The following is a 23,351-nucleotide window of genomic DNA, read 5'->3' as shown; positions in this document are numbered from 1 at the left end:
TAGCCCACCTTGCCAGATGAATGGAATGAGTAGGACCAGGCATGTGGTGGGGAGCATGCAACTAAGAACCAGGCCTGTTAGGAGACATGATGGCAGCCTCAGTTCAGTCAGGAGAAAGATTCCAGGGAGAACAGACCTGGGAAGTCAGTATAACCTGATCTATAGATTATGAATAAAAATTCCCAGTTATCACTTTCAGGGTAGACAGGTTCTTGTCCCAAGATCAGGTCCAGTATTACTAAAATTATTATATATTTGGGGACTCTGATGTGCACAGGTGTAACACTCACACTATAGTAACTCTTCTATATTTACAAATAAATAATTTATGAATACATTTAGCAAAGTCACACATGCTCTAACTCGGTAAGGCAGACAGAGATAATACAAAAGTACATCTGAACATCCATACATACACCATCCCTTGCAGAACAACCTGAAATGTTAGCTATTATCTTCCTTATCACCGTCACCTTCCTCATCTTCACCAATGGCCATCATTCTGGCCCCTCCCAAGGGCTACATCTCTCTCCCTCCCACTGCTCTGGGATGCCACTTTTATAATATGTTCTGCTGACATTACCATGTCTAATGCATATTCAGTAGGGGTTTCTCCCCTCTTCCTTATTTGTATTTCCTCCCTTTACCATATCCTTTTTCTATAGGTTAAAATATTTATGATTTCACCCCATTATCATATACGTCAATTCATTGCCATCGCAGTCTTGCGGTTGGATGTTCCATCCAAAACATTCTAGAAGCTGGTGTTAGTTCATGGTGCTATGGTTGGCTGATGTCATTATGGACAAAATTCCCCCTTACATTCTAATTCTAGTTCCCCAAAACTTATGGGTTACCTAAGTTTATCTATGCCAAAGTTCGTAGGCCGCAAGTCTCATGCTAACTGCTGAAGCTAATGTCTTACAGGATACAGGACTGTAGGCTCCTTGCATTACTGCTGAATATAATAAAACAGAATATAATGCAAAGCAGAAAATGTAATAGAGGTAAGCTAGCACACTGGGCTACACCAGTGTTCCATTAAAGAGTGGAGAGTCAGTGAAAACTAGGCTGAGGAGAGAGAGACTTGCAGGGAGCAGAAGCCTGCTAGGCATGGGTGGCAGGTATAATAGGCCAGGGGAGGCTCTCCTCCCCTGGCACTGCTGCGGCCACCAGACCCCCAGTTGAGGGGTTTGGCAGGCGAAGGTTTTGCTTTATTATGCTCCATGCAGGTTCCGGGGCAGCTGAGGAGGTGGTATCTGCTATTCAGCTTTCTGGGTTCATCAGTAATCTCCCTGGACTCCAGAAAGATTCCTGGTGTACCCAGGAAGCTGAGTAACAAATACCACCTCCTCAGCCGCCCTGGAACCTGCATGGGGCATATCAAAAGCATCTTCAGGAAAAGATGCTTTTCCCCTGGGCGGCTTAGGGTCTGGGGAGGGGAGGCCCAGCTGCAGCTGGCCCGGGGATCCTCTGGGCAGGTTTGGGGGAGCTCGGGTCATCTCCAGGCAGGTGTGGGGAGGGGTTGGGGCTTCAGCCAGCCCGGGGTTCCTCTGGCTGAGGCAGAGGCGGCTCTAGGTACCAGCGCAGCAAGCACGTGGCTGGGGCAGCAAGCTGCGGGGGGCGGCGTGCTGGTCCCCGTGAGGGTGGCAGTCAAGCAACCTTCGGTGGCATGCCTGCGGGAGGTCCGCCAGCCCCGTGGGTTCAGCGGCAATTCGGCGGCGGGTATGCCAAAGGCGCGGGACCGACAGAACACCCGCAGAAACCCCACCAAATCCGTGTGAGCAGCGGACCTCCTGCAGGCATGCCGCCGAAGACAGCCTTACTGCCGTGCTTGGGGCAGCAAAAAACATAGAGCCGCCCCTGGGCTGAGGGGTGGAGTCCCTCTGGTGGGGGTGGAAGGGGTGGAGCTGTGGGCTAGTCTCCCCGAAATGGGGCTCCACCCGCCACCCATGCTGCTAGGAAGAAAGTCTCAGCAGGCATTGGACTAGGACCCCTGAACCAAGGGTGTGAGCCAGCTAAGAAGGCTGGTTGGAAGATCTGTGTTATTGTAAACTGTTGTTTTTTTAATAAACCAGACGGTCATAAAAGGGGGGGCTAGAGCAAAAACACTCGCAGTGTGAAGTCTGATTAACAGGGGAAACTGAGGCAGTGGCGGAGCCCAAGACTGAACTGAAGAAGTCCCTGCTACAGCCATGGAATTAGACTAACCTCTTCAGTAGCTTTAGATTCCAATGTGGACTAAATGCTGACAGAAATGCAGCTCTGTATGTCTGAGGAGGTGGATTTGCTGTTTGTGTTGTAACACGGATATGAGGGAAATGGTAATACAGTTTGGCCCCAATTTTTCTGCTTAAATACTCAGTGGGTTAGAGAAAGAGCCATCTTCTCTCTTCCACCTGCACACAAAAGAATTAAGATTTGTAAAGGGGCTTTAAAATGGCTTCTGTTTTTCCACCTACAATTTTGTGTCTGCTGCTGACTACAGGTGCAAAAATAGAGGCCAGGTTTTAAAAGCAGACATATAAACCATTCCTCATGCACTTAGCCCTGTAAATTGGGAAATGCAGAATCCTAGTTATAGGATAATAGGAGTCTGAACTGCACTTCAGAACATTGAATGAACATTAATGGTATTAATATTATTTTTTATAAAGTCTTTAAAAGCCCTTTTTTCCCATATAAATTTTGCAGAGACTGATTTGACTCCCCCAGATATTGTCTGGGGAGGTACCTATAGGGGGGAAATGCTTTTTAAAAGGCTTTTAGAAACAGGCAGCTCTGATTTCTCTGAATTAGTAATTCTGTTTCCCATAAAACAAAGATGGAACTGGCATTTTTCTCCAAATGTATAAACAAAGAGCACACCGAGTCATTCACAATTAAATCTAACCTGCTCACAACCCACACTCTAATCCTGCACATATTGAAATTACTGTCAAAAACACCCATTGAAACCATGGGAAGCAGGGATAGACCCACAGTCTTTTACCTTCCATTGCATCACCACTTCTGATCTGGACAAAGACACACGGGAAACTTTAAATTTTCTGTTTTTTTATGTATGACAATCTGTATCTGAACTACTAACAATTAATCTGGTTCCCTTGCTTTGAGATGTTCTGTATTAAAACCACTGACGGAATACCCATTCTCCATGGCACCATCTCCTTTTTAACCTCCAAATTTCTCTGTGGGCAGAATTAATATAGCTCAGAGCCAATGGCAGCTCAACTCCTGCTATACTTCTCCAAGGCAAGAGATGATGTGGCCCCAAAACTTTATAGCACACATACAGATTGCTGGCTTTTGATTGACACCATCTGTGTCCACCTCCAGGTTTGTAACAGAGCCAGTTTGTTAGTCCCCAGGGTATGCTGCAAGGACATGTTTTCTCCCTTGTCTTTGAGGAGATGAGTGCCAAGTGGGGGTACATAGTGGTGGAGTGGATGTCTGGGGATTATGTGTGTGCTGTAATTTCTATTTCTATTTATGTAGTTGCTGCATTACTTCATTTGAGCTGGGGGAATGTATGCATCTGTTTAATGTATTTTTTAAAGATTGTCAGGGATACCCAGGAGCACTGATAGGGTGCTTTTCATAATTGTTGGTAAAAATCCAAATAAATAAATAATGATGGTGAAAGAATGGCAGAGTTTTTCACAGAAACTCCTACATTAATTTGTACCCTTAGGGGAGAAATGTATATGTATCATTATGATTCATTATATCATGAGGTAGGCTGAATAACGTGTGGTGGTGGTTTAAAATTCAGAGGACATATTTTGGGATAAATCTGATCTTTAATGAGAAACCAGTCACTGTCAATTTAGATTGCTAAGCAGAATTGCTAGGGAAGTGGGTAGCCCTTGATGAAATAAGCACTAATAATAAGAAATAATGACCACCTGTCATTAGACTACTGCAAATGGAAGTGGGAGTTGAGATTTCAGACACTCTAGGTGATTTATATGTGTACCTACAATTTAATTTTAAAATTAATGGCTGGTGTGTCTAAATTTCCTCAAGTGCTTTGAAACCTCAACTAGGTTACATAGTTGGGGGAAAAATTGTTTGGTGACCAGCACACAAGCACACAAAGATTGAGAACTGGTCTATACAGGGGCTGCAGAGCACCATTTAAAGTGTGTGTGTGGGGGGGAAATAGATTCCTGCCCCCCACCTGACCCTTCTCTTCTCCTCTCTGGCCCCCCACCATCAACCTGACCCTCCTGGCCTGTGACCCCGTCCACCCACCCCCTTCAAATTTGAGCAAATCGCACTGCAACCTGGTGCAGGGGTTTGTCCCACTCAAGTTTGTCCCAGCAGCCCCCCATCATGACAGAGAGGAGCCCAGGACAAATTTGAGCGAGTGGCATTGTGACCTGGCACACATGGTCCCAGCACCACTGAGGTTTGGCCTGGCCAAAAAGTCAGGCCGTAGCATAGGCTTCATGGCATATGGGTCTAGGTTTCTTAGTTTAATTCCCTTCTCAAATGTTAATATTCTTTATTATATCATTCCAGGTGGAGAGAGAAAAAGCTATTCTCCTGGCCAACCTTCAGGAGTCCCAGACGCAGCTAGAACACACAAAGGGAGCCCTGACTGAGCAACACGAGCGGGTCCATAGGCTCACAGAGCACGTCAACGCCATGAGGGGACTGCAGAGCAACAAGGAGCTGAAAGTAGAGCTGGACTGTGAGAAGGGCCGAGACTCTGGCGAGGAAACACATGACTATGAAGTAGACATCAATGGCCTGGAGATCCTAGAGTGTAAATACAAAGTGGCCGTGACAGAAGTGATCGACCTTAAAGCTGAGATAAAGGCCTTAAAGGAGAAATACAATAAATGTGTGGAAAACTACACAGAAGAAAAGGCGAAGTATGAGAGCAGGATCCAGAGGTATGATGAGCAGGTGACGAACCTGGAAAAATCAACTAAGGAAAGTTACGAGAAAATGGTTCACATAGAAAAAGAGTTGCAAAGGATGACGAGCCTAGCGAATGAAAACCATAATACCCTCAACACAGCCCAGGATGAGCTGGTGACATTTAGTGAGGAGCTGGCTCAGCTCTATCACCATGTATGTTTGTGTAATAATGAAACTCCCAATAGGGTCATGTTGGACTATTACAGGCAAAGTAGAGTCACTCGTAGTGGGAGCCTGAAGGGACCTGATGATCCTAGGGGACTCCTGTCTCCACGGCTCACCAGAAGAGGAACGGCATCCCCGGTAGAAGCCAGGACCCCAACTGAGCATGTTTCGAAAGAGAGCATAGAGGCTGGCAAAGAACAAAGTCCAACCAAGACACCTACGATTTCTCCTGTCATCACGGCCCCTCCTTCCTCTCCCGTCTCTGACACCAGTGACATACGCAAAGAGCCAATGAATATCTACAACCTAAATGCAATAATACGGGACCAAATCAAGCACCTGCAGAAGGCTGTAGATCGGTCACTGCAGCTGTCACGCCAGCGTGCGGCAGCACGTGAACTAGTGCCCATGATTGATAAGGACAAGGAGGCCTTAATGGAAGAGATACTGAAACTGAAGTCCCTGCTGAGTACAAAACGGGAGCAGATAGCAACCCTGAGGGCAGTGTTGAAAGCCAACAAACAGGTAAGTGAGTAGCAATGCTGTCAGTTTGTGGTGATCAGTATTTTCATAGCTGATTTATGTGCGTTTCAGCAGGTATTGTGGTAGACATTTGAAGAATCAGCTGTCCATCCTTCCAGTCAGTCACAATGAGGCTGAAGGTTTTCTTGTTTTTCTTGTTTAACTCCCTGCAATCTTTCTGCAGAGTCTTTTTGCAGCACCCAACCTTGACCTAAAGGATGGGCAGAGTGAGAGACTTGCTGCAGAGTTTGAGACCTCAATGTCATTACATGGATCAGCCTCGGGTGAAAGTAAGTTAAAGGACTTACTGGTACACCGGAGTCCTGAGCAGGGGCGTGGCCTCAACTGGAAGAGGCGGGGCCTTTAAATAAAGTTAATGGCAGCCTTTAAAGTTAATGGGGCCTTTAAATCACCCCTGGAGCCAGAGGCACCAACTTTTCCCGGCGCCGGTGGTGCTTGACCCCTCCCCTAGCGCCGCCCCGACTCCACCCATGCCCTGCCCCCATTCCAATCCCTTCCCCAAAGTCCCCACCCCACTCCGCCCCCTCCCTGCGCCTATTGGATCCCTTCCCCAAAACCTCGCCCCGGCCCCGCCTCTTCCCTGAGCACACCGCGTTCCCCCTCCTCCCTCCCAGCGCTTGCCGCCGCAAAACAGCTATTTTGCAGTGGCAAGCGCTGAGAGCTAGGGGGAGAAGCGGAGGAGGCGGAGGTGAGCTGGGGCGGGCGGGGCAAGCAGCTGCCAGTGGGTGCAGAGCACTCACCAATTTTTCCCAGTGGGTGCTCTAGCCCCAGCGCACCCACGGAGTCAGCGCCTATGCCTGGAGCTACCAGCTGCAGAGGTGGCTGGAAGCCCGGGGCTCGGGGTGATTTAAAGGGTCCGGGGCTCTGGCTGCCACTATTGCAGCGGAGCTTGGGGTCCTTATATCGCCGACGGAGCCCTGCCGCTGTTACTCCAGGGCTCTGGCAGACAGGCTTGGGTGGCGAATTAAAGGGCCCGGGGCTCTGGCAGCAGGGAGCTCTGGGCCCTTTAAATCCCCACGGGAGCCCTGCCGCCACAGGAGCAGCAGCAGGAGCCCCGGGCTGCTGGAGCCCCAGGGTAGTGGTGGCAGGGCTACCGTGGGGATTTAAAGGGCCAGGGGCTCAGGCCACTGCGGGAAGACCCGGGCCCTTTAAAGCACCGCCCGAGCCCCACTGCCGGAGCCTCAGGGTAGTGGCGGCAGGGCTTTGGCAGTGATTTAAGGGAACAGGGGCTCCGGCCGCTGCGGGGCGCCCCGGGTCCTTTAAATCACCACCAGAGCCCTGCTGCCACTATTCGAGGGCTCCGGCAGCGGGGCTCGGGAGGCGATTTAAAGGGCCCTGGGCTCTGGCCACTGCAGGGAGCCCTGGGCCCTTTAAATCACCAGCCTGGGAAAGCCGGTCCAGCTTACTTTCACCTCTGGATCAGCCTACAGGAGAAGGAGAAGGGCAGTAAGAAAGGCACAGATAGAGCCGAGCCCTAACATGGCTCCCTAGTGGGTCTCCTGGTTTGAGAAGAAACCAGGTTTTGAGGGCCACAACCAATCCTGGGTCTTCCAAATGGTAACATGATGTGCCGTAGCCTCAAGGCAGTATGCAACTCCAGGGAGCTCGGGAATTAAAAAAACAATTCATTGCATTTACACAGCCAAGGATCTCAAAACACTTTACAGATGTGGGTATCGTTACCCCATTTTACAGGTGGGGATACCAAGGCATAGAAAGGCTAAGTGATTCCATCAAAGACATGCGGTGGGTCAGGATTAGAATCCAGGCCTCCTGACTTCCATTCCCCAACTGTAACCACTAGACTACAATGTCTTTGTGCTATCCTAACAACGGTGGGTGCTCTCTGCTAAACAAATTCAGTGACTGACTCCTTTATAGTCAGCAGTAGTTAAATGGCAGCAATAACCCACGCACTTTAGGCAGGGGAAAATATTTATTTATTTCTGCAAAGCAAAATGATCAACAAAATTGTAGACCCTTCTGATTATTGAACAATGTCTGATCATTTAATACAAATGAGTGGATCAGACAACTCTCTTGGGTATGCAAATCTCTTATCCAATTTGGATACTAGTTTGTCACTGCAGTCACCTGGCCAGATATAATGGGTCTGGTTTTCCTTTCTATACTGGCTTTACATCAGTAAAACTCTATTGACTTAAATGCAGTTACTCCTGATTTTGAGCGGGTTGGAATTTTTCAAATATTTGTTTTCCGGAAATGCCATTTTGTTGCCATTGAAATTTTTTTTCTGTCATTTCTAAAATAAGAAATATTGAATTTTTAAAAAAATATGTATCACTTTGGGACAAAGCTGATCAAAAACACCCCACATTTTTTTATTTTTATTTTGAAAATGATAAAAAGGAGATTAAAACATTTTAAAAATGAAATAAAGATTTTAAAATTTGTCTCAAATTTTCTTTTCATTTTTTGACCAGGTCTATTCTTGATATTGTATAGTAAGACGAGAATAAGGCGCATTGTATGTTAAATGTAAAATGTCAATCATTACCATGTTCATTTATACCCCTATCGCCAACCCTTTGCTTTTGTATCTTTAGGCTTTGGTATCTTTTTAGGCACCAGTCTTGAAAACTATTATGCACGTTGTTATCTGCAAAAATCTAGGGCACCCCGCCTATACCCTGCCAAGGGCTCAAGGCGTGACCTAGTTAATTTTGGTACTCTCACCCTTTCCCTACCGAGGGCTCGGGCTGTAAAGCACATACCCTTAACCATGGAGCTCAGTGTAAACCTGGTCAATTTAAGTACCCGCCCTTTCCCATGGGGCTCTGGGCTATACAGGTCTGCATAATGTTTTCCCAGTGAAAGAGCCTTACACAGCTGTGCTCTAAACATCTATTTATTAGCAACACACCCAGAATACATCGGCCAAGCAAAGCTATTATGCTCACCACTCCCAATATACAGACAAACTTCACCTGATGGCTAGTCAGGATCCACTCATCTGGAGATGCTGGTGCTGCCTCTGCATGTCATGGTCATGCAAGGGGGTCAGAGTTCTAGCAGTTTGATGTTGAACTGCAGGCCGGAGATGGTTCCCAAAGAGCATTGTTTTTCATTTACATTATATAGGTAAAACTAGCTCCATCTTTCAAATTTACTAAACGTACTACATTATTCAACACCCTAGGTAACAACATTTAACCAGTCATGCACTGGCACCTATGTTTTCTCCTCCCTGCTCTTTACATTTTATCTTTCATGCCCAAATTGTACCTTATTTATGACCACCTTTGTTTGTGCAGATTGTCAGCATAAATTCGCTGGTTAGAGCTTATCTTATCTATTTCCCCATTTGTTGGGGTTTTTCTGTATCCTCCCTAAACTTCCCAGCACCTGGGTGTCTCTACTTTACAACCCTTGAGTTAGAACTCTTGTTAGGGGCATTCCTGAGGTGGGGGTGTCTTAGCAGCAGCAGAGCATTTTTTCTTAATTTTAGTGGTGAAATCCCTGAGTTTCACCCAAGGCTAATCAAGGCTAGTTTAGTATGGGGATGAGCTAAGTCCCAGGTCTACACAAGGCTGGTCAAGGCGAGGTTAGTGTGGGGGTGAGCTAAGTCTGAGGCCTACCATGTGCTTAACTTTAAGCAGGTGAATAGTTCCACTGACTTCCATAGAACTACTTGTCCTCAAGCATGTGTTTAAGTATTTGCAGGATCAGGGCCATAAATTGTAAACTTTTGAGGGCTTTTCCATCATCTGTGTTAGTTCAGAACACAGGACAATCAGTCCCAATCCTGATTAGGGCATTAGGTCACTACTATAATATAGGTTTCAGGGTAGCAGCCGTGTTAGTCTGTATCCTCAAAAAGAACAGGAGTACTTGTGGCACCTTAGAGACTAACAAATTTATTAGAGCATAAGCTTTCGTGGGCTACAACCCACTTGTTCGGATGCATATAGAGTGAAACATATATTGAGGAGATATATATACACACATACAGAGAGCATGAACAGGTGGGAGTTGTCTTACCAACTCTGAGAGGCCAATTAAGTAAGAGAAAAAAAATTTTGAAGTGATAATCAAGATAGCTCAGTACAGACAGTTTGATAAGAAGCAAATGTGAGAATACTTACAAGGGGAGATAGATTCAATGTTTGTAATGGCTCAGCCATTCCCAGTCCTTATTTAATCCTGAGTTGATTGTGTCTAGTTTGCATATCAATTCCAGCTCAGCAGTCTCTCGTTGGAGTCTGTTTTTGAAGTTTTTCTGTTTTAAGAATGCCACCCGCAGGTCTGTCATAGAATGACCAGACAGGTTAAAGTGTTCTCCCACTGGTTTTTGAGTATTTTGATTCCTGATGTCAGATTTGTGTCCATTAATTCTTTTGCGTAGAGACTGTCCGGTTTGGCCAATGTACATGGCAGAGGGGCATTGCTGGCACATGATGGCATATATCACATTGGTAGATGTGCAGGTGAACGAGCCCTTGATGGTATGGCTGATGTGATTAGGCCCTATGATGATGACACTTGAATAGATATGTGGACAGAGTTGGCATCGGGCTTTGTTACAAGGATAGGTTCCTGGGTCAGTGTTTTTGTTCAGTGATGTGTGGTTACTGGTGAGTATTTGCTTTAGGTTGGGGGGTTGTCTGTAAGCGAGGACAGGTCTGTCTCCCAAGATCTGTGAGAGTAAAAAGAACAGGAGTACTTGTTGCACCTTAGAGACTAACAAGCATATATGCTATATGCTATATGCATCCGAAGAAGTGGGCTGTAGTCCACGAAAGCTTATGCTCTAATAAATTTGTTAGTCTCTAAGGTGCCACAAGTACTCCTGTTCTTTTTGCGGATACAGACTAACACGGCTGCTACTCTGAAACCTATGAGAGTAAAGGATCCTTTACTAACCACACATCACTGAACAAAAACACTGACCCATCTTGATTATCACTTCAAAAGTTTTTTTCTCTTACTTAATTGGCCTCTCAGAGTTGGTAAGACAACTCCCACCTGTTCATGCTCTCTGTATGTGTGTATATATATCTCCTCAATATATGTTTCACTCTATATGCATCCGAAGAAGTGGGTTGTAGCCCACGAAAGCTTATGCTCTAATACATTTGTTAGTCTTTAAGGTACTATAATATAAATGATGATAGGCTGAAAATGTAAAATCACCCAGAGGTCAGGAAATACAACACTAAAGATTCCAACAGCAAAGTTAACTTGGCTGTATTGTACATCCAGTGAATTTTATGCCATATCGGGTTTTTTTACATGTATATTAAGATACACACTTAACTAGAGAAAGAGGACTCATGGATCTTACGTATGTGAAATGAAGGTGTTGCAACTCTGCCCTGAAAAGTTGTTGTGTGAAAAAGCACAGTGGGATTCCGTGTCTGTTTCTCAATGACTTCAGTCGAATGTGCTCAGTTTGCAAGTAAAAAGATGTCTCTTAATTGCTAACTTTGCAAACTCATCCTAATGTTTGAAAGCCAGTCAGCTTTATTTCCATGTCATGCTTCACCAACAATAATCTAACTATTAATCAAGGTCCTTATGAGGCCCTTATCATTATAGTATCTGAGCACGAGTAGTCCCATCCTAATACAGGTATATTGTCAATGTAGATGTGGTGTAACTGAGACACACCCTTGTTCTAGGCCCTTTGATCTAGGTAAAAGGGCAGAGTGCAGGGGCTGTGAAAGCCTCAGACCCAACCAGGGTAGGATTCCCCAGCACAGAACCTCAGAAGAGAGCCCTAAGGCTGCACTCAGAGGACCCAGGGGGGTGAGGTTGAAGGGCTGCTAGGGCTGCAGTGCTCAGAGCTGAGAAGATTCCAGGCAGCCTGTGGTAACTTAGGTCCTGTCTCAAGTAAAACAGTTAGCTCGAGTTAATACGTTCCCTTTACTGCACTGGAGCTAGTGTAGCTCAGAACCACCACACTGCAAGGCAACAGCAGAGTTACATGGAGTCATTTGATTAGCAGCCCAGAGTGATTGGATTAGCTGATGATGAGTTATAACTTGAGCTGTTGCATCTTCACTGCATTATTAGCTCAGGCTTCAACCCACCCCACTAATGGGCCACCTATCTCCTACCTCAAGCTTAAAGTACCACTTAACTCAAGCTAGAGATTTCTGTGTGGATGGGAGTCAAGTTAGGGGTGACACTCAAGTCACACCTTCAGACAGTCTCCTAGGGCTGTCGATGTTATGCTAGGGGCCACAGGACTGCCTAGGATTGGGAGGAGAAAAAGGTGGCACAAAGCCACCATAGGCCCATCTCCTTCTGGGTTGCAAATACTGTGCTGTGCTTTTAAAAAGGTCAGCACATATTCTCACCCTTTGTGTCCAAGAAAGCAGTTGAGACCCATCACATCCCTGGCTTCTTTGAGTATTGCTACATTGGCCTTGGTATTCTAAATAATGTCTATAATCCTTTTTAGAAATGGCATCACGGTTTTAAAAAATGTCTATTGTTGTTAGTTATTATCATTACTATTATTTATTGTGATTAATTTTTCTTTGATTTTTCATAAAGAAACAATGAAAAGTACAAAAGGGGTAAATGACTTACAGCTTGTTTATGTTTCGAAATACAGCATGCTTCATGGGATCTTCAACACAAGTATGAAATTTTACAAGTAAACAGTCACAGCAATGAATAATTTTGCTTTTTCGATAATGTCTTCTGGTCAGGAACAGTGGACATAATACTAAAAAAGAGAGGCATTAAATTAATGCCAAAAAGTCAGTGTTTTTAAGAAAATATACCTATTTAAGAAGAGCATATTACTCTCTTCTTACCATCATTCAACTCAAAGAAAGGCTCCTTAGAAACAAAATGCAGGATTATGGTTTTGGGTATTGCTTAGGTAATGACATTACACAGTAAACCTAGGAAACATGGGTGCTATCTAGTGGCCACCAAGTAGCACTGTAACTTCATTCTGAAAAAGAAAACTGCAGCGTGTTGCTAAAAGAAACAGTACAATGAAGTGTTTCACTAACATTTTCTGCTAAGTTGGCATTATAACCAGTAGCTCCCGGAAAAAAAATGTGCAGTACTGCCTCTTAACTTGAATTGTGCTTATCTGACTGAAGGAAAACAATCAAGGACCTACAGTCCTCTTTGCTTGTATTACAGTAGCCCTCAAAAGTGCCAAACAGGATTAGAGTCCCATTGTGCTAAAAAATATACTAAGTCAGAGGAGTACAGTGTCTGCCTCAAAGACCTTGCAACCTAAAATATCCAGACCAAAAAAAAAAAAAAACAGAAAAAGGGTGGTGAAAATGGGCTCAAGCAATTTGATCAAGGTGATGATGATGAACATACCTTTTGTTAGTTCACTTTCTTCTTTTTATTTTATACATACATTTATTCAGAGCTTCACTTGCTGCGTCAACACTAGTTTGGGAGCAAAACATAGAATCTTAAAAATCTTAAGCAATAGTAAAGTAATGATACTAACCATAAGGCTCACATCAATAATGGTTCTGATTTTTGGTTTCAAATAACATGTATAAAATAAAATGAACCTCCCTACAATGGGGAAATTCAACAGCCTGAGTATTTCTTTTAAATTTATTAAAAATAAATACATACATAAATAAAATACAGGCAAATATAATGAACAGTAGGACTCTCTAGTCCTCTCTAGTCTATTCAATATCCATTTTACATATGTGCTGGTTGCACTCATGATGCCTCTATCTTTGACAACTGGAGTGTCTCCTCAAGTCCTGAGACATTGCAGGAATTACTTGAGGACCTAAAATATCCCCCAAAGCCTGAGCCTTAAGCCAAAAGCCTGGAGTTAGGCAGGTATAGTAAAATGGAGATTTTGTACTTTAAATGCAAATGTAGATCATGATACTAAGTACTCCTCAAAGTGCAATGTATTTTCCATAACTAAAATAGCAGGCCCATTGTTTTACTTTTTTATGTGTAAAAAATGAAGTACTTACCATTTTAGCATTTTTCATTTTTTTCAGTAACAAGTATCGCTCATTTGTTTTGCTTCACACACTGTTACCATAAAGCAAGTGGCAAGACATTTCTAAATGTGTAAAGTTGTCTTGAAACTTAGTTTTAAGGCCACAACTTTTGAGAGATTGAATTTGGAACAGAAAGAGAGTCCTGTTATAATATCAATAGACTGGGGGGGAAGAGTTGAGACAGGCAATGCAAAGGTATGCATGTACAGATGCTCTGCCCTATTCCTTTGGAAGCCATTTAGGTATATTTGCAGGTTTTTGATCGAGGAATTTGTTTTCTATTATCTTGCCAAGCTGTACTTTTCTTGATTTTGTTTGCTTTGCCTTTGGCGCGCTTGTACTTGCTTATGTTCGAAGATGACTTTGAGAAGAGTTGCCTGAGACTACATAATTTTACATGTAAAAGCTTGTGTGGAGCAGAAAAAGCTCGCTGGGGACCTCCTGGAGGATTTGCAGGTTTTAATATTGTTATATACCTACTCTTTTAGACTACAGTGTATTGAGAAGAGAAAGACCTGAAGGTATTGGTGCATTGACTCTCACATTTTTGGATGGGAAGTCAGGAGTAGTTATAATAATTTACATTTATAAATTTCTTTTTGCCCTGTACGGTCCTAAAACTGTTTACAAACTTAAACTGAAATACAAACTAAATGTAGGGATCGCTTCAACCAGCAATGAAACACAGTTGTTTTGGGGTGGAATGTTGCAGCACTGTCAGCAGCAATATCAAAACAAGATCTAACATACAGAATGCCATATCCATGTATCTGTTGTACAATTTGTTAGCATTGTGGCACCAAAGAAAAAGATCCTTGAGAAATCGCGTCAGCTGTAGCAGAGGAGTACAGACTATATTTTAAGTGTGTATCCTAGAGGGATGGGGAGTGGCAATGGGAGACAGTTCAGGAATGGGCGCTAACCGCTCTCCAAAATATTCTTGCACCAACTCAGAGGAAATTAACACAGCCATGATTTACCAGATAGATGTTTCCTTGAAATCCACATTATCATCTAATAAGGTTTTGGAGGAATGTTTATATTGTCCCTCTCAAAATGGCAATCATCTCCCATTGTACTCAATGAGACTAAGGCCTCAGATTCCCTATAGGAGGTTAGTCCCCTGTGCTGTGTGGAGGAAGAGATACTCAATACTATTGTGAACAATGAGGGAAAGAGAGAGACCTTCCTTAAAATGGCCACCAACTGGTGAGTGTCATAGTTCCTGTCCTATTGAGAACCATGGAAGATAGCAGACGTTTTGAAAAAGGGCTTTTCTTTATAGAGTTCTCAGTAGTACAACACTGTATTGAGACTTTCAGTTATTAAGAACAGGAAAAATTACCATTAATCCAAAAATAAATTATTCAAATGCAGTCAATGCACATAATTTCTCTGAGTGTTAACTCTATGGAAGTTAATGTGTATGGGAAGTGTGTTATTCCGTTCCTGAGATCATTGGGGGTGGGGGAGGGCGAAGTCTAGCACCAGATACTAAATTACTTTACGTCAGTTTGATTCCTAAACAAATGAGCAGCTTTACTTGTAAATTCTTAGAAGATTATTCTATACTCAAACAAGAAGTGTGGTAAATTTGGGGAGGATATGCAGCATTGTTTATACAAAGCAAAGAAGTTTGGATTCCTGCTTTTAAGTACAAAACAGAACTCAGCCTTAACTATGGAGTCACTACGAACACCTCCATAAGGCACCCGTGGCATCTTTAAACAGCAGTGACCATTGGGCTAAGTAATCTGCAAATGAGAACTCTTGACACGTGTCCAGTCTCCCTCATACCACTGAACCACTACCGCCAAACAAATAGAATCATAGAATCATAGAATATCAGGTTTGGAAGGGACCTCAGGAGGTCATCTAGTCCAACCCCCTGCTCAAAGCAGGACCAATTCCCAACTAAATCATCCCAGCCAGGGCTTTGTCAAGCCTGACCTTAAAAACCTCTAAGGAAGGAGATTCCACCACCTCCCTAGGTAACCCATTCCAGTGCTTCATCACCCTCCTAGTGAAAAAGTTTTTCCTAATATCCAACCTAAACCTCCCCCACTGCAACTTCAGACGATTACTCCTTGTTCTGTCATCAGGTATCACTGAGAACAGTCTGATCCATCCTCTTTGGAACCCACTTTCAGGTAGTTGAAAACAGCTATCAAATCTCCCCCCTCATTCTTCTCTTCTGCAGACTAAACAAGCCCAGTTCCCTCAGCCTCTCCTCATAAGTCATGTGCTCCAGCCCCCTAATCATTTTTGTTGCCCTCCGCTGGACTGTTTCCAATTTTTCCACATCCTTCTTGTAATGTGGGGCCCAAAACTGAATACAGTATTCCAGATGAGGCCTCACCAATGTCGAATAGAGGGGAATGATCACGTCCCTCGATCTGCTGGCAATGCCCCTATTTATACAGCCCAAAATGCCGTTAGCCTTCTTGGCAACAAGGGCAAACTGTTGACTCATATCCAGCTTCTCGTCCACTGTAACTCCTAGGTCCTTTTCTGCAGAACTGCTTCCTAGCCATTCGGTCCCTAGTCTGTAGCAGTGAATGGGATTCTTCCGTCCTAAGTGCAGGACTCTGCACTTGTCCTTGTTGAACCTCATCAGGTTCCTTTTGGCCCAATCCTCTAATTTGTCTAGGTCCCTCTGTATCCTATCCCTACCCTCCAGCGTATCTACCACTCCTCCCAGTTTAGTGTCATCTGCAGGGCTGGCTCTAACTTTTTTGCTGCCCCAAGCAGCAAAAAAAAGCGCCACCCCCCCCCCCGAGCACCGCCCACTCGCCGAGCGCTGCGCTGCACCGCCGGAATCCCCCCCGAGCGCCGCGCCGCCGGAGCGGCCCCCGCCAAGCACCACGCCACCGGATCCCAAGCATGTGCTTGGTTGCCTGTGCCTAGAGCCGGCCCTGGTCATCTGCAAACTTTCTGAGAGTGCAGTCCACGCCATCCTCCAGATCACCAGTGAAGATATTGAACAAAACCGGCCCCAGGACTGACCCTTGGGGCATTCCACTTGAAACGGGCTGCCAACTAGACATGGAGCCATTGATCACTACCCGTTGAGCCCAAAGATCTAGCCAGCTTTCTATCCACCTTATAGTCCATTCATCCAGCGCATACTTCTTTAACTTGCTGGCAAGAATACTGTGGGAGACCGTATCAAAAGCTTTGCTAAAGTCAAGAAATAACACATCCACTGCTTTCCCCTCATCCACAGACCCAGTTATCTCCTCATAGAAGGCAATTATGTTAGTCAGGCATGACTTGCCCTTGGTGAATCCATGCTGACTGTTCCTGATCACTTTAGTCTCCTCTAAGTGCTTCAGAATTGATTCCTTGAGGACCTGCTCCATGATTTTTCCAGGGACTGAGGTGAGGCTGACTGGCCTGTAGTTCCCCGGATCCTCCTTCTTCCCTTTTTTAAAGATGGGTACTAGATTAGCCTTTTTCCAGTCATCCGGGACCTCCCCCAATCGCCATGAGTTTTCAAAGATAATGGCCAATGGCTCTGCAATCACATCCGCCAACTCCTTTAGCACCCTCGGTTGCAGCGCATCCGGCCCCATGGACTTGTGCTCGTCCAGTTTTTCTAAACAGTCCTGAACCACTTCTTTCTCCACTGGGGGCTGGTCACCTCCTCCCCATGCTGTGCTGCCCAGTGCAGCAGTCTGGGAGCTGACCTTGTTCATGAAGACAGAGGCAAAAAAAGCATTGAGTACATTAACTTTTTCCACATCCTCTGTCACTAGGTTGCCTCCCTCATTCAGTAAGGGTCCCACACTTTCCTTGACTTTCTTCTTGTTGCTAACATACCTGAAGAAACAGATACAACAGTCATTAATAATGTAATTAAAACTTGATTTCTTCAAATATGGCCTATACACAAACCTTAGTTAATTTAACTATCTGGAAAATTTGAAGTGACTGCATTATTCCTTTCTTAAAATCATTTGAGACAAAGAAAAAATTTGGGGGGTGGCGACTGCGGCGATATTTCAGTGGTGGGACCTTCCACCACCTCTGTGGGTGGGACCTTCCGCCGCTTAGGGCAGCAGAAAAGCTGGCGGCGCTCCTGGGTGGGACAGATGGTTAAGCATAAGAGGTTCACATATGTTGTTTGAGACCATTTAAAGTGAAGTGGGCAATTGGCATATTTGTAGTGGTAGGACAGTGGAGGGCTAATAGGCAGCAGGGTGTTACAAATTGTTGTAATGAGCCATAAAACAACTTTCTCTGTTAAGTCCATAGTTTTTAGTGTCCAGCAATTATGACTTTAAGGTCTAAGGCTTGTCTTTTGAAGTTGTAGTGTAGTGTAGGTTTCCTTTGAGGACAAGGACTTAAAGGAGTCATCAGTTTGTGAAAAGTGTGTGCCCACGGAGTTATATGTTGTTTTTAACTTTTATCAATTTTCTGTGTGAATTCATTTGAGAGCATAGTGATTGTCTGGTTTCATCCAGATACATAGTTGTTGTTGGGGCATTTGATGCACTGAATGCAGTACACCACATATTGTGATAGGTATGTGTAGGACTCATGGTCTTCAAAGGTGTGTTGATCAGCATAGCAGTGGAGATATTTCTGCAAGTTTTGCATCTATTGTTCTGACAAGGTCTGGTGCCACTTTCAGTTGATGTGTACCTGGTCTGTGGAAAACTTGCTTCTGATAATGAACTTGGTGAGGTTGTGGAGTTGTTTTAAGGCCAGAAGAGAGGAGGCTGGGAAAAAAATTCAGGATGTGGTCCTCATCAAATTTGCCTCATTCTAGTGTGGGGTTGTAGGTGTATTGAAGCAGGTTCTCCTCAGGTATTCAGGTGGACCATTCCATGATGTGATCTACTTCTCCGGTGGAGTGTCCTTGTTTGGTGAAGGCTGTTTTAAGTGTGTATCCCAGACTTTCTCCTCAGAACATATTCTGAGGCATCTAAGTGCCTGGCAGTAGCTAACAGATTTCATGGTGCATTTAGGGTGGTTACTGGATTTACGAAGGTGATCCATGGATTTCTTATATATAGTTGTCTGTAGAGTTCCATTGTTGAAGCTGATTGTGTTGTCCAGGAGGTTGATGCTGGTGTGGGAATGTTCTAGGTGGTTGTTGAAGTTGTGGTGGAAATCTGCGAGAGAGTTTAGGTCGTCTGTCCAGAGGATGAAAGTATCATCAATGTATCTCAGGTATATCACTGGTTTCATGGTGCATTAACTTGTGAATGAAGGTGGAAGCCAGAAATGAAATCATAACCTGGCCTCTTAGCTGTTAGCAAATTCCCTTCTCAAAAGTATATATTCCTCTCTCTTTTTCAGACAGCTGAAGTGGCACTGGCCAATCTGAAGAATAAATATGAGAATGAAAAATCAATGGTGACTGAAACCATGACCAAACTGCGAAATGAATTAAAGGCTTTGAAAGAAGATGCAGCAACCTTCTCATCCTTGAGAGCAATGTTTGCAACCAGGTAAGGAAAACTGCCTCATAGCCTTCTCTCCTGCTCAATAGTTGAAAGGCAAGCCTATGATGTGAGTGAGAGAACATTATCACCTTCATGCATTTCTTCTCATGCTCTTGATGCGCTAGTATGTGGATACAAAAGCTACTTTCCTCAGTGAGAGAGACAAGGTGGGTGAGGCAATATCTTTTACTGTTTGTGGAAGGGACAAGCTTTTGAGCTTTCTGCAATACCAGAGCTTTGTTGGATGAAGGAGAATGAAGTTTGTAATGCAGACTCTGCAAAAGTTTCAAGCTTCCAAATGGCATCAAGCTACATGCCTCTGAAAATAATGCTTTTAAGTGGCAATGCCAGTACAGCCTTGGGTAAAGTGTTATAAATAACTATATTAGAGCCCTCTATATTTGGATTTATACTCTGTTTTTTGAAGTGGAAAATAAACATTAGATTTATGTGGTTTTTGTTCACACTCAGAAAAGATAAAACAGTGATTCTGCCATGTAAAAACCTTCACATAGCTAAACTCCATCTTTGCCCTTGCCATCTGATTTATTATTGACCATTGAAAAAACATCTATAATTCTCTATCAGTATGGCTCTGCTATAACCCAGCACTGAAAATTATCAGGTTACTGCAATTTCTCATTGCACTATAAATTATTATTTTCTACAGCTGTTGGTATTTCATTTATTGTCTTCTCGTTCATAGGTTTAAAAATGTCACACACCACCTGCAGTGAATTTTTCAGTTCGTCCCAGCAGGATCATAATTAATCACATCTTATCTTTTTTTTTTTTTTTTTTTTGGACTAAAGGGAACTTCCAGTTTTAGCTGATTTCTTAAAAGTGATTTGCAAATAATTATTTCCAAAAGATCCAATACCTGCAGCAATATGTGCTGAATTCCCCCAAGTAACCAAAGAAAGAGAGCTATTCAGCACTTTATGGGATTAAATCATCCTATTTTCCCCTCTAATCCGACACCACGTTTACTGCAGGCTCCTGCTTCATGTAGTGCCCTATCATGCACTAATTCAGGGGTTTTCAAACTGGGAGGTCAGGACCCCTCAGGGGGTCACGAGGTTATTACATGGGGGGTCACGAACTGTCAGCCTCCACTCCAAACCCCATGTTGCCTCCAGCATTTATAATGGTGTTAAATATGTATACAAAATAGGGCTGTCGATTACTCGCAGTTAACTCATGCGATTAACTAAAAAATATTAATCGCGATTAAAAAAATTAATCCGTCTCAACTGCATTGTTAAGCAATAGAATACCAATTGAAATTTATTAAATATTTTCGATGTTTTTCTACATTTTCATATATATTGTATTCTGTGTTGTAACTGAAACCAAAGTGTATATTATTTTTATTACAAATATTTGCACTGTAAAAGTGATAAACAAAAGAAATTGTATTTTTCAATTTACCTCATACAAGTACTGCAGTGCAATCGCTTTGTTGTGAAAGTGCAACTTACAGATGTAGATATTTTTTGTTACATAAGTGCACTTAAAACAAAACAATGTAAAACCTTAGAGCCTACAAGTCTAGTCAGTCCTATTTCTTGTCCAGCCAATCACTAAGACAAACAAGTTTGTTTACATTTACAGGAGATAATGCTGCTCTCTTCTTATTTATAATGATACCAGAAAGTGAGAACAGGCATTTGCATGGCACTTCTGTAGCTGGCATTGCAAGGTATTTATGTGCCACATATACTAAACATTCATATGCCCCTTCATGCTTCGGCCATCATTCCAGAGGACATGCTTCCATGCTGATGAGGCTCATTTAAAAAAAAAAGTGTTAATTTAATATCTGACTGAACTCCTTGGGGGAGAATTGTAAGTCCCCTGCTCTGTTTTACCCACATTTCACATATATTTCATGTTCATAGCAGTCTTGGATGATGACAAACTTGTTTGTCTGAGCAATTGGCTGAACAAGAAGTAGGACTGAGTGGACTTGCAGATTAAAATTTTACATTTTTAAAATTTTAATGCAGTTTTTTGTACATAATTCTACATTAGTAAGTTCAACTTTCATGATAAAGAGATTGCACTACAGTACTTGTATTAGGTGAATTGAAAAATACTATTTCTTTTGTTTTTTTACAGTGCAAATACTTGTAATAAAAAAATATAAAGTGAGCACTGTACACTTTGTATTCCGTGTTGTAATTGAAATCAATATATTTGAAAATGTAGAAAACATCCAAAATATTTAAATAAATGGTATTCTATTATTGTTTAACAGTGTGATTCATCACGATCAATTTTTTTAATCCCTTGACAGCCCTAATAAAAAAGTGATTTTAATTTATAAGGGGGAGGCGGTTGCAGTCAGAGGCTTGCTATGTGCAAGGGGTCGCCAGTACAAAAGTTTGAGAACCATTGCATTAATCTAACGATATTACACACACAGTTTCATACCGGAACTTTTCTATAGTAATTAGGAGCCAGATCAACAGCTGGTTTGAGTGAATGTAGCTTCAATGACTTCACTCCAGAAATGCATGGTTTTGTATAGGTTTTAAAAATCTGTTTATTCATCTTTTAAAAAGCACACTTTGTGAGGTATATATAGATGTAGGCCATTCCAGTCTGCAGCAGGGACCTGAGGAGGGTGTGGTGTCAGTGGCATAAAGCAGACTGTTTATCATGTGGAGCATGAGCCAATAATCTGCTATGTGGCTGGACTTTGGAAAGCTTGAGAAAGGAAATGTCGAGGTAATGTTAGATTGTTGGTGTACTGAATCCACCTCTTTATCCCACTTGGGACACTGAGCATACATTTCTACACTCTGCAGGATTTAGGGGATGATCCAAAGCGTATTGGAGACAATGGAAGTTTTTCTGCTGACTTCACTGGGCTTTGTATCAGGCTCTTACAGAATATAGATATTCTTGTAGGTCATCTTTTAAATACTAACTGAACATGAAAAATAAAGTGGGAACTGACCATCAGGATATCCACAAAAATAAGAGAAAGGGCAAGTTACAGACTCTGGGACTTTCTTCCCCTTTTAGGATATGGGTGATTAAAATTGGTAAGCCCATTTACCACTAAAGAGAGTTGCCCACATAAATATCTTGCTTATTGATAAGGGAATAAACCCCTATTCTGTGATACAAATTACACTCTTTTGCATTAAGTTCCTGAGAAGGTTTGCATGTACGTACTCTTAACACTTCTCTTGTTTTTAAGAATATCCTCTTCTCCCGTTTACACCTAACATGCTAACATAGTTTTTGTGGTGCCAATTTTAGGACCATATACTCTTAAAGGGTTTCCTTACATAGAGCACAGTATCAAGATGCATTAAGATGTGACTGAAAAACTCCTCCATAGCTGAATGTGTGGACTATAGTTTTTTTTTTTACATTGTCTCCACTTCAGAAGTAACAGTGCAGAAATATTTCAGTAGATCCAGAAATGATTAGTGGCACAATGGTTGCTACCCTATCAATCCAGCAGAATTTACACAGAAAACATTTTTGTAAATTATTGCTCTCCCAGCAAGACAGCACTATCTCATGGTGCTCTGATTATACACCTGGGGCTAGATTCACAAAGAAACGTAGGCCGGGTGATGGCGAGGGTTGCAATGTCTAACTCTGAGGCACCTAGCAAATCACTGGGATTCACAAAGCCTGTGTTTGGTGCCTAGTTCCCTGTATAATGAATGGGCAGAGATAGATGCCTCTGAATTGGATTCACCAAAGCCAGCACACTAGGCAGCTCCTTGCCTAAGCTACCCAATGGGAGATGCCAAGCCAAAGGGGTTGTGCTGAGCCCCACCCTTCTCTTGGAGATATATGCCTCTAAGTCTGGGCTGCAGAGGGGTGCCGCCTTCTGCTTAGGATTCTCAGCTGCAAAGTCTCTCTTGCATTAGGTGTCCATGCTGTTTTAGTGAGGTGGCCCATAACATTTGGCCCAGTGATTAGGTTACTTACCTGGGATGTGGGAGATCCCTGGTTTAATTCCCACCGCTGCTTGAGGGGGAGAAGGGATTTGAACTGGGATCTGCTACCTCTCAGGGTTAGCAGTACTCTAACCACTGAGCTACGGGGTATTCTGAGGTGATGGCCCTTGAGTCTCTCCTGTTGATGCTGTTCCACGTTGGATAAATAATTTTTAAAAAGTCATTGGAATAGGGGGACTGGATGCAGGGACTTCTACTTCCCAGGCGAGGGCTCTAATGACCAGGCTGTAGAGTCATTCTCGTGCTTGTGCAAGTGCACCCTCTCTCTCTGGATCAGTGATTCTTTCATT

At 43.3% G+C, this 23,351-nt stretch overlaps 1 protein-coding gene across 5 annotated transcripts in view; it reads left to right on the top strand.

Moving 5' to 3' along the window:
- The window catches only part of BICD1 (BICD cargo adaptor 1), a 295,326-nt gene that overhangs the window by 225,822 nt on the left and 46,153 nt on the right, over positions 1-23,351 (top strand). For all 5 annotated transcript variants that reach the window (XM_054034480.1, XM_054034454.1, XM_054034445.1 and 2 more), the window contains exons 5-6: positions 4,528-5,622; positions 18,927-19,078. In XM_054034480.1, coding sequence (XP_053890455.1) covers positions 4,528-5,622; positions 18,927-19,078 — 1,247 coding nt within the window. The remainder of the gene's footprint in view (positions 1-4,527; positions 5,623-18,926; positions 19,079-23,351) is intronic.

Source organism: Malaclemys terrapin, chromosome 1, assembly GCF_027887155.1.
Source record: "Malaclemys terrapin pileata isolate rMalTer1 chromosome 1, rMalTer1.hap1, whole genome shotgun sequence".
In the NCBI taxonomy this organism is placed as follows: domain Eukaryota; kingdom Metazoa; phylum Chordata; order Testudines; family Emydidae; genus Malaclemys; species Malaclemys terrapin.
The sequence above is the reverse complement of the archived record's forward strand: the minus strand, read 5'-3'. Positions and strand labels throughout refer to the sequence as shown.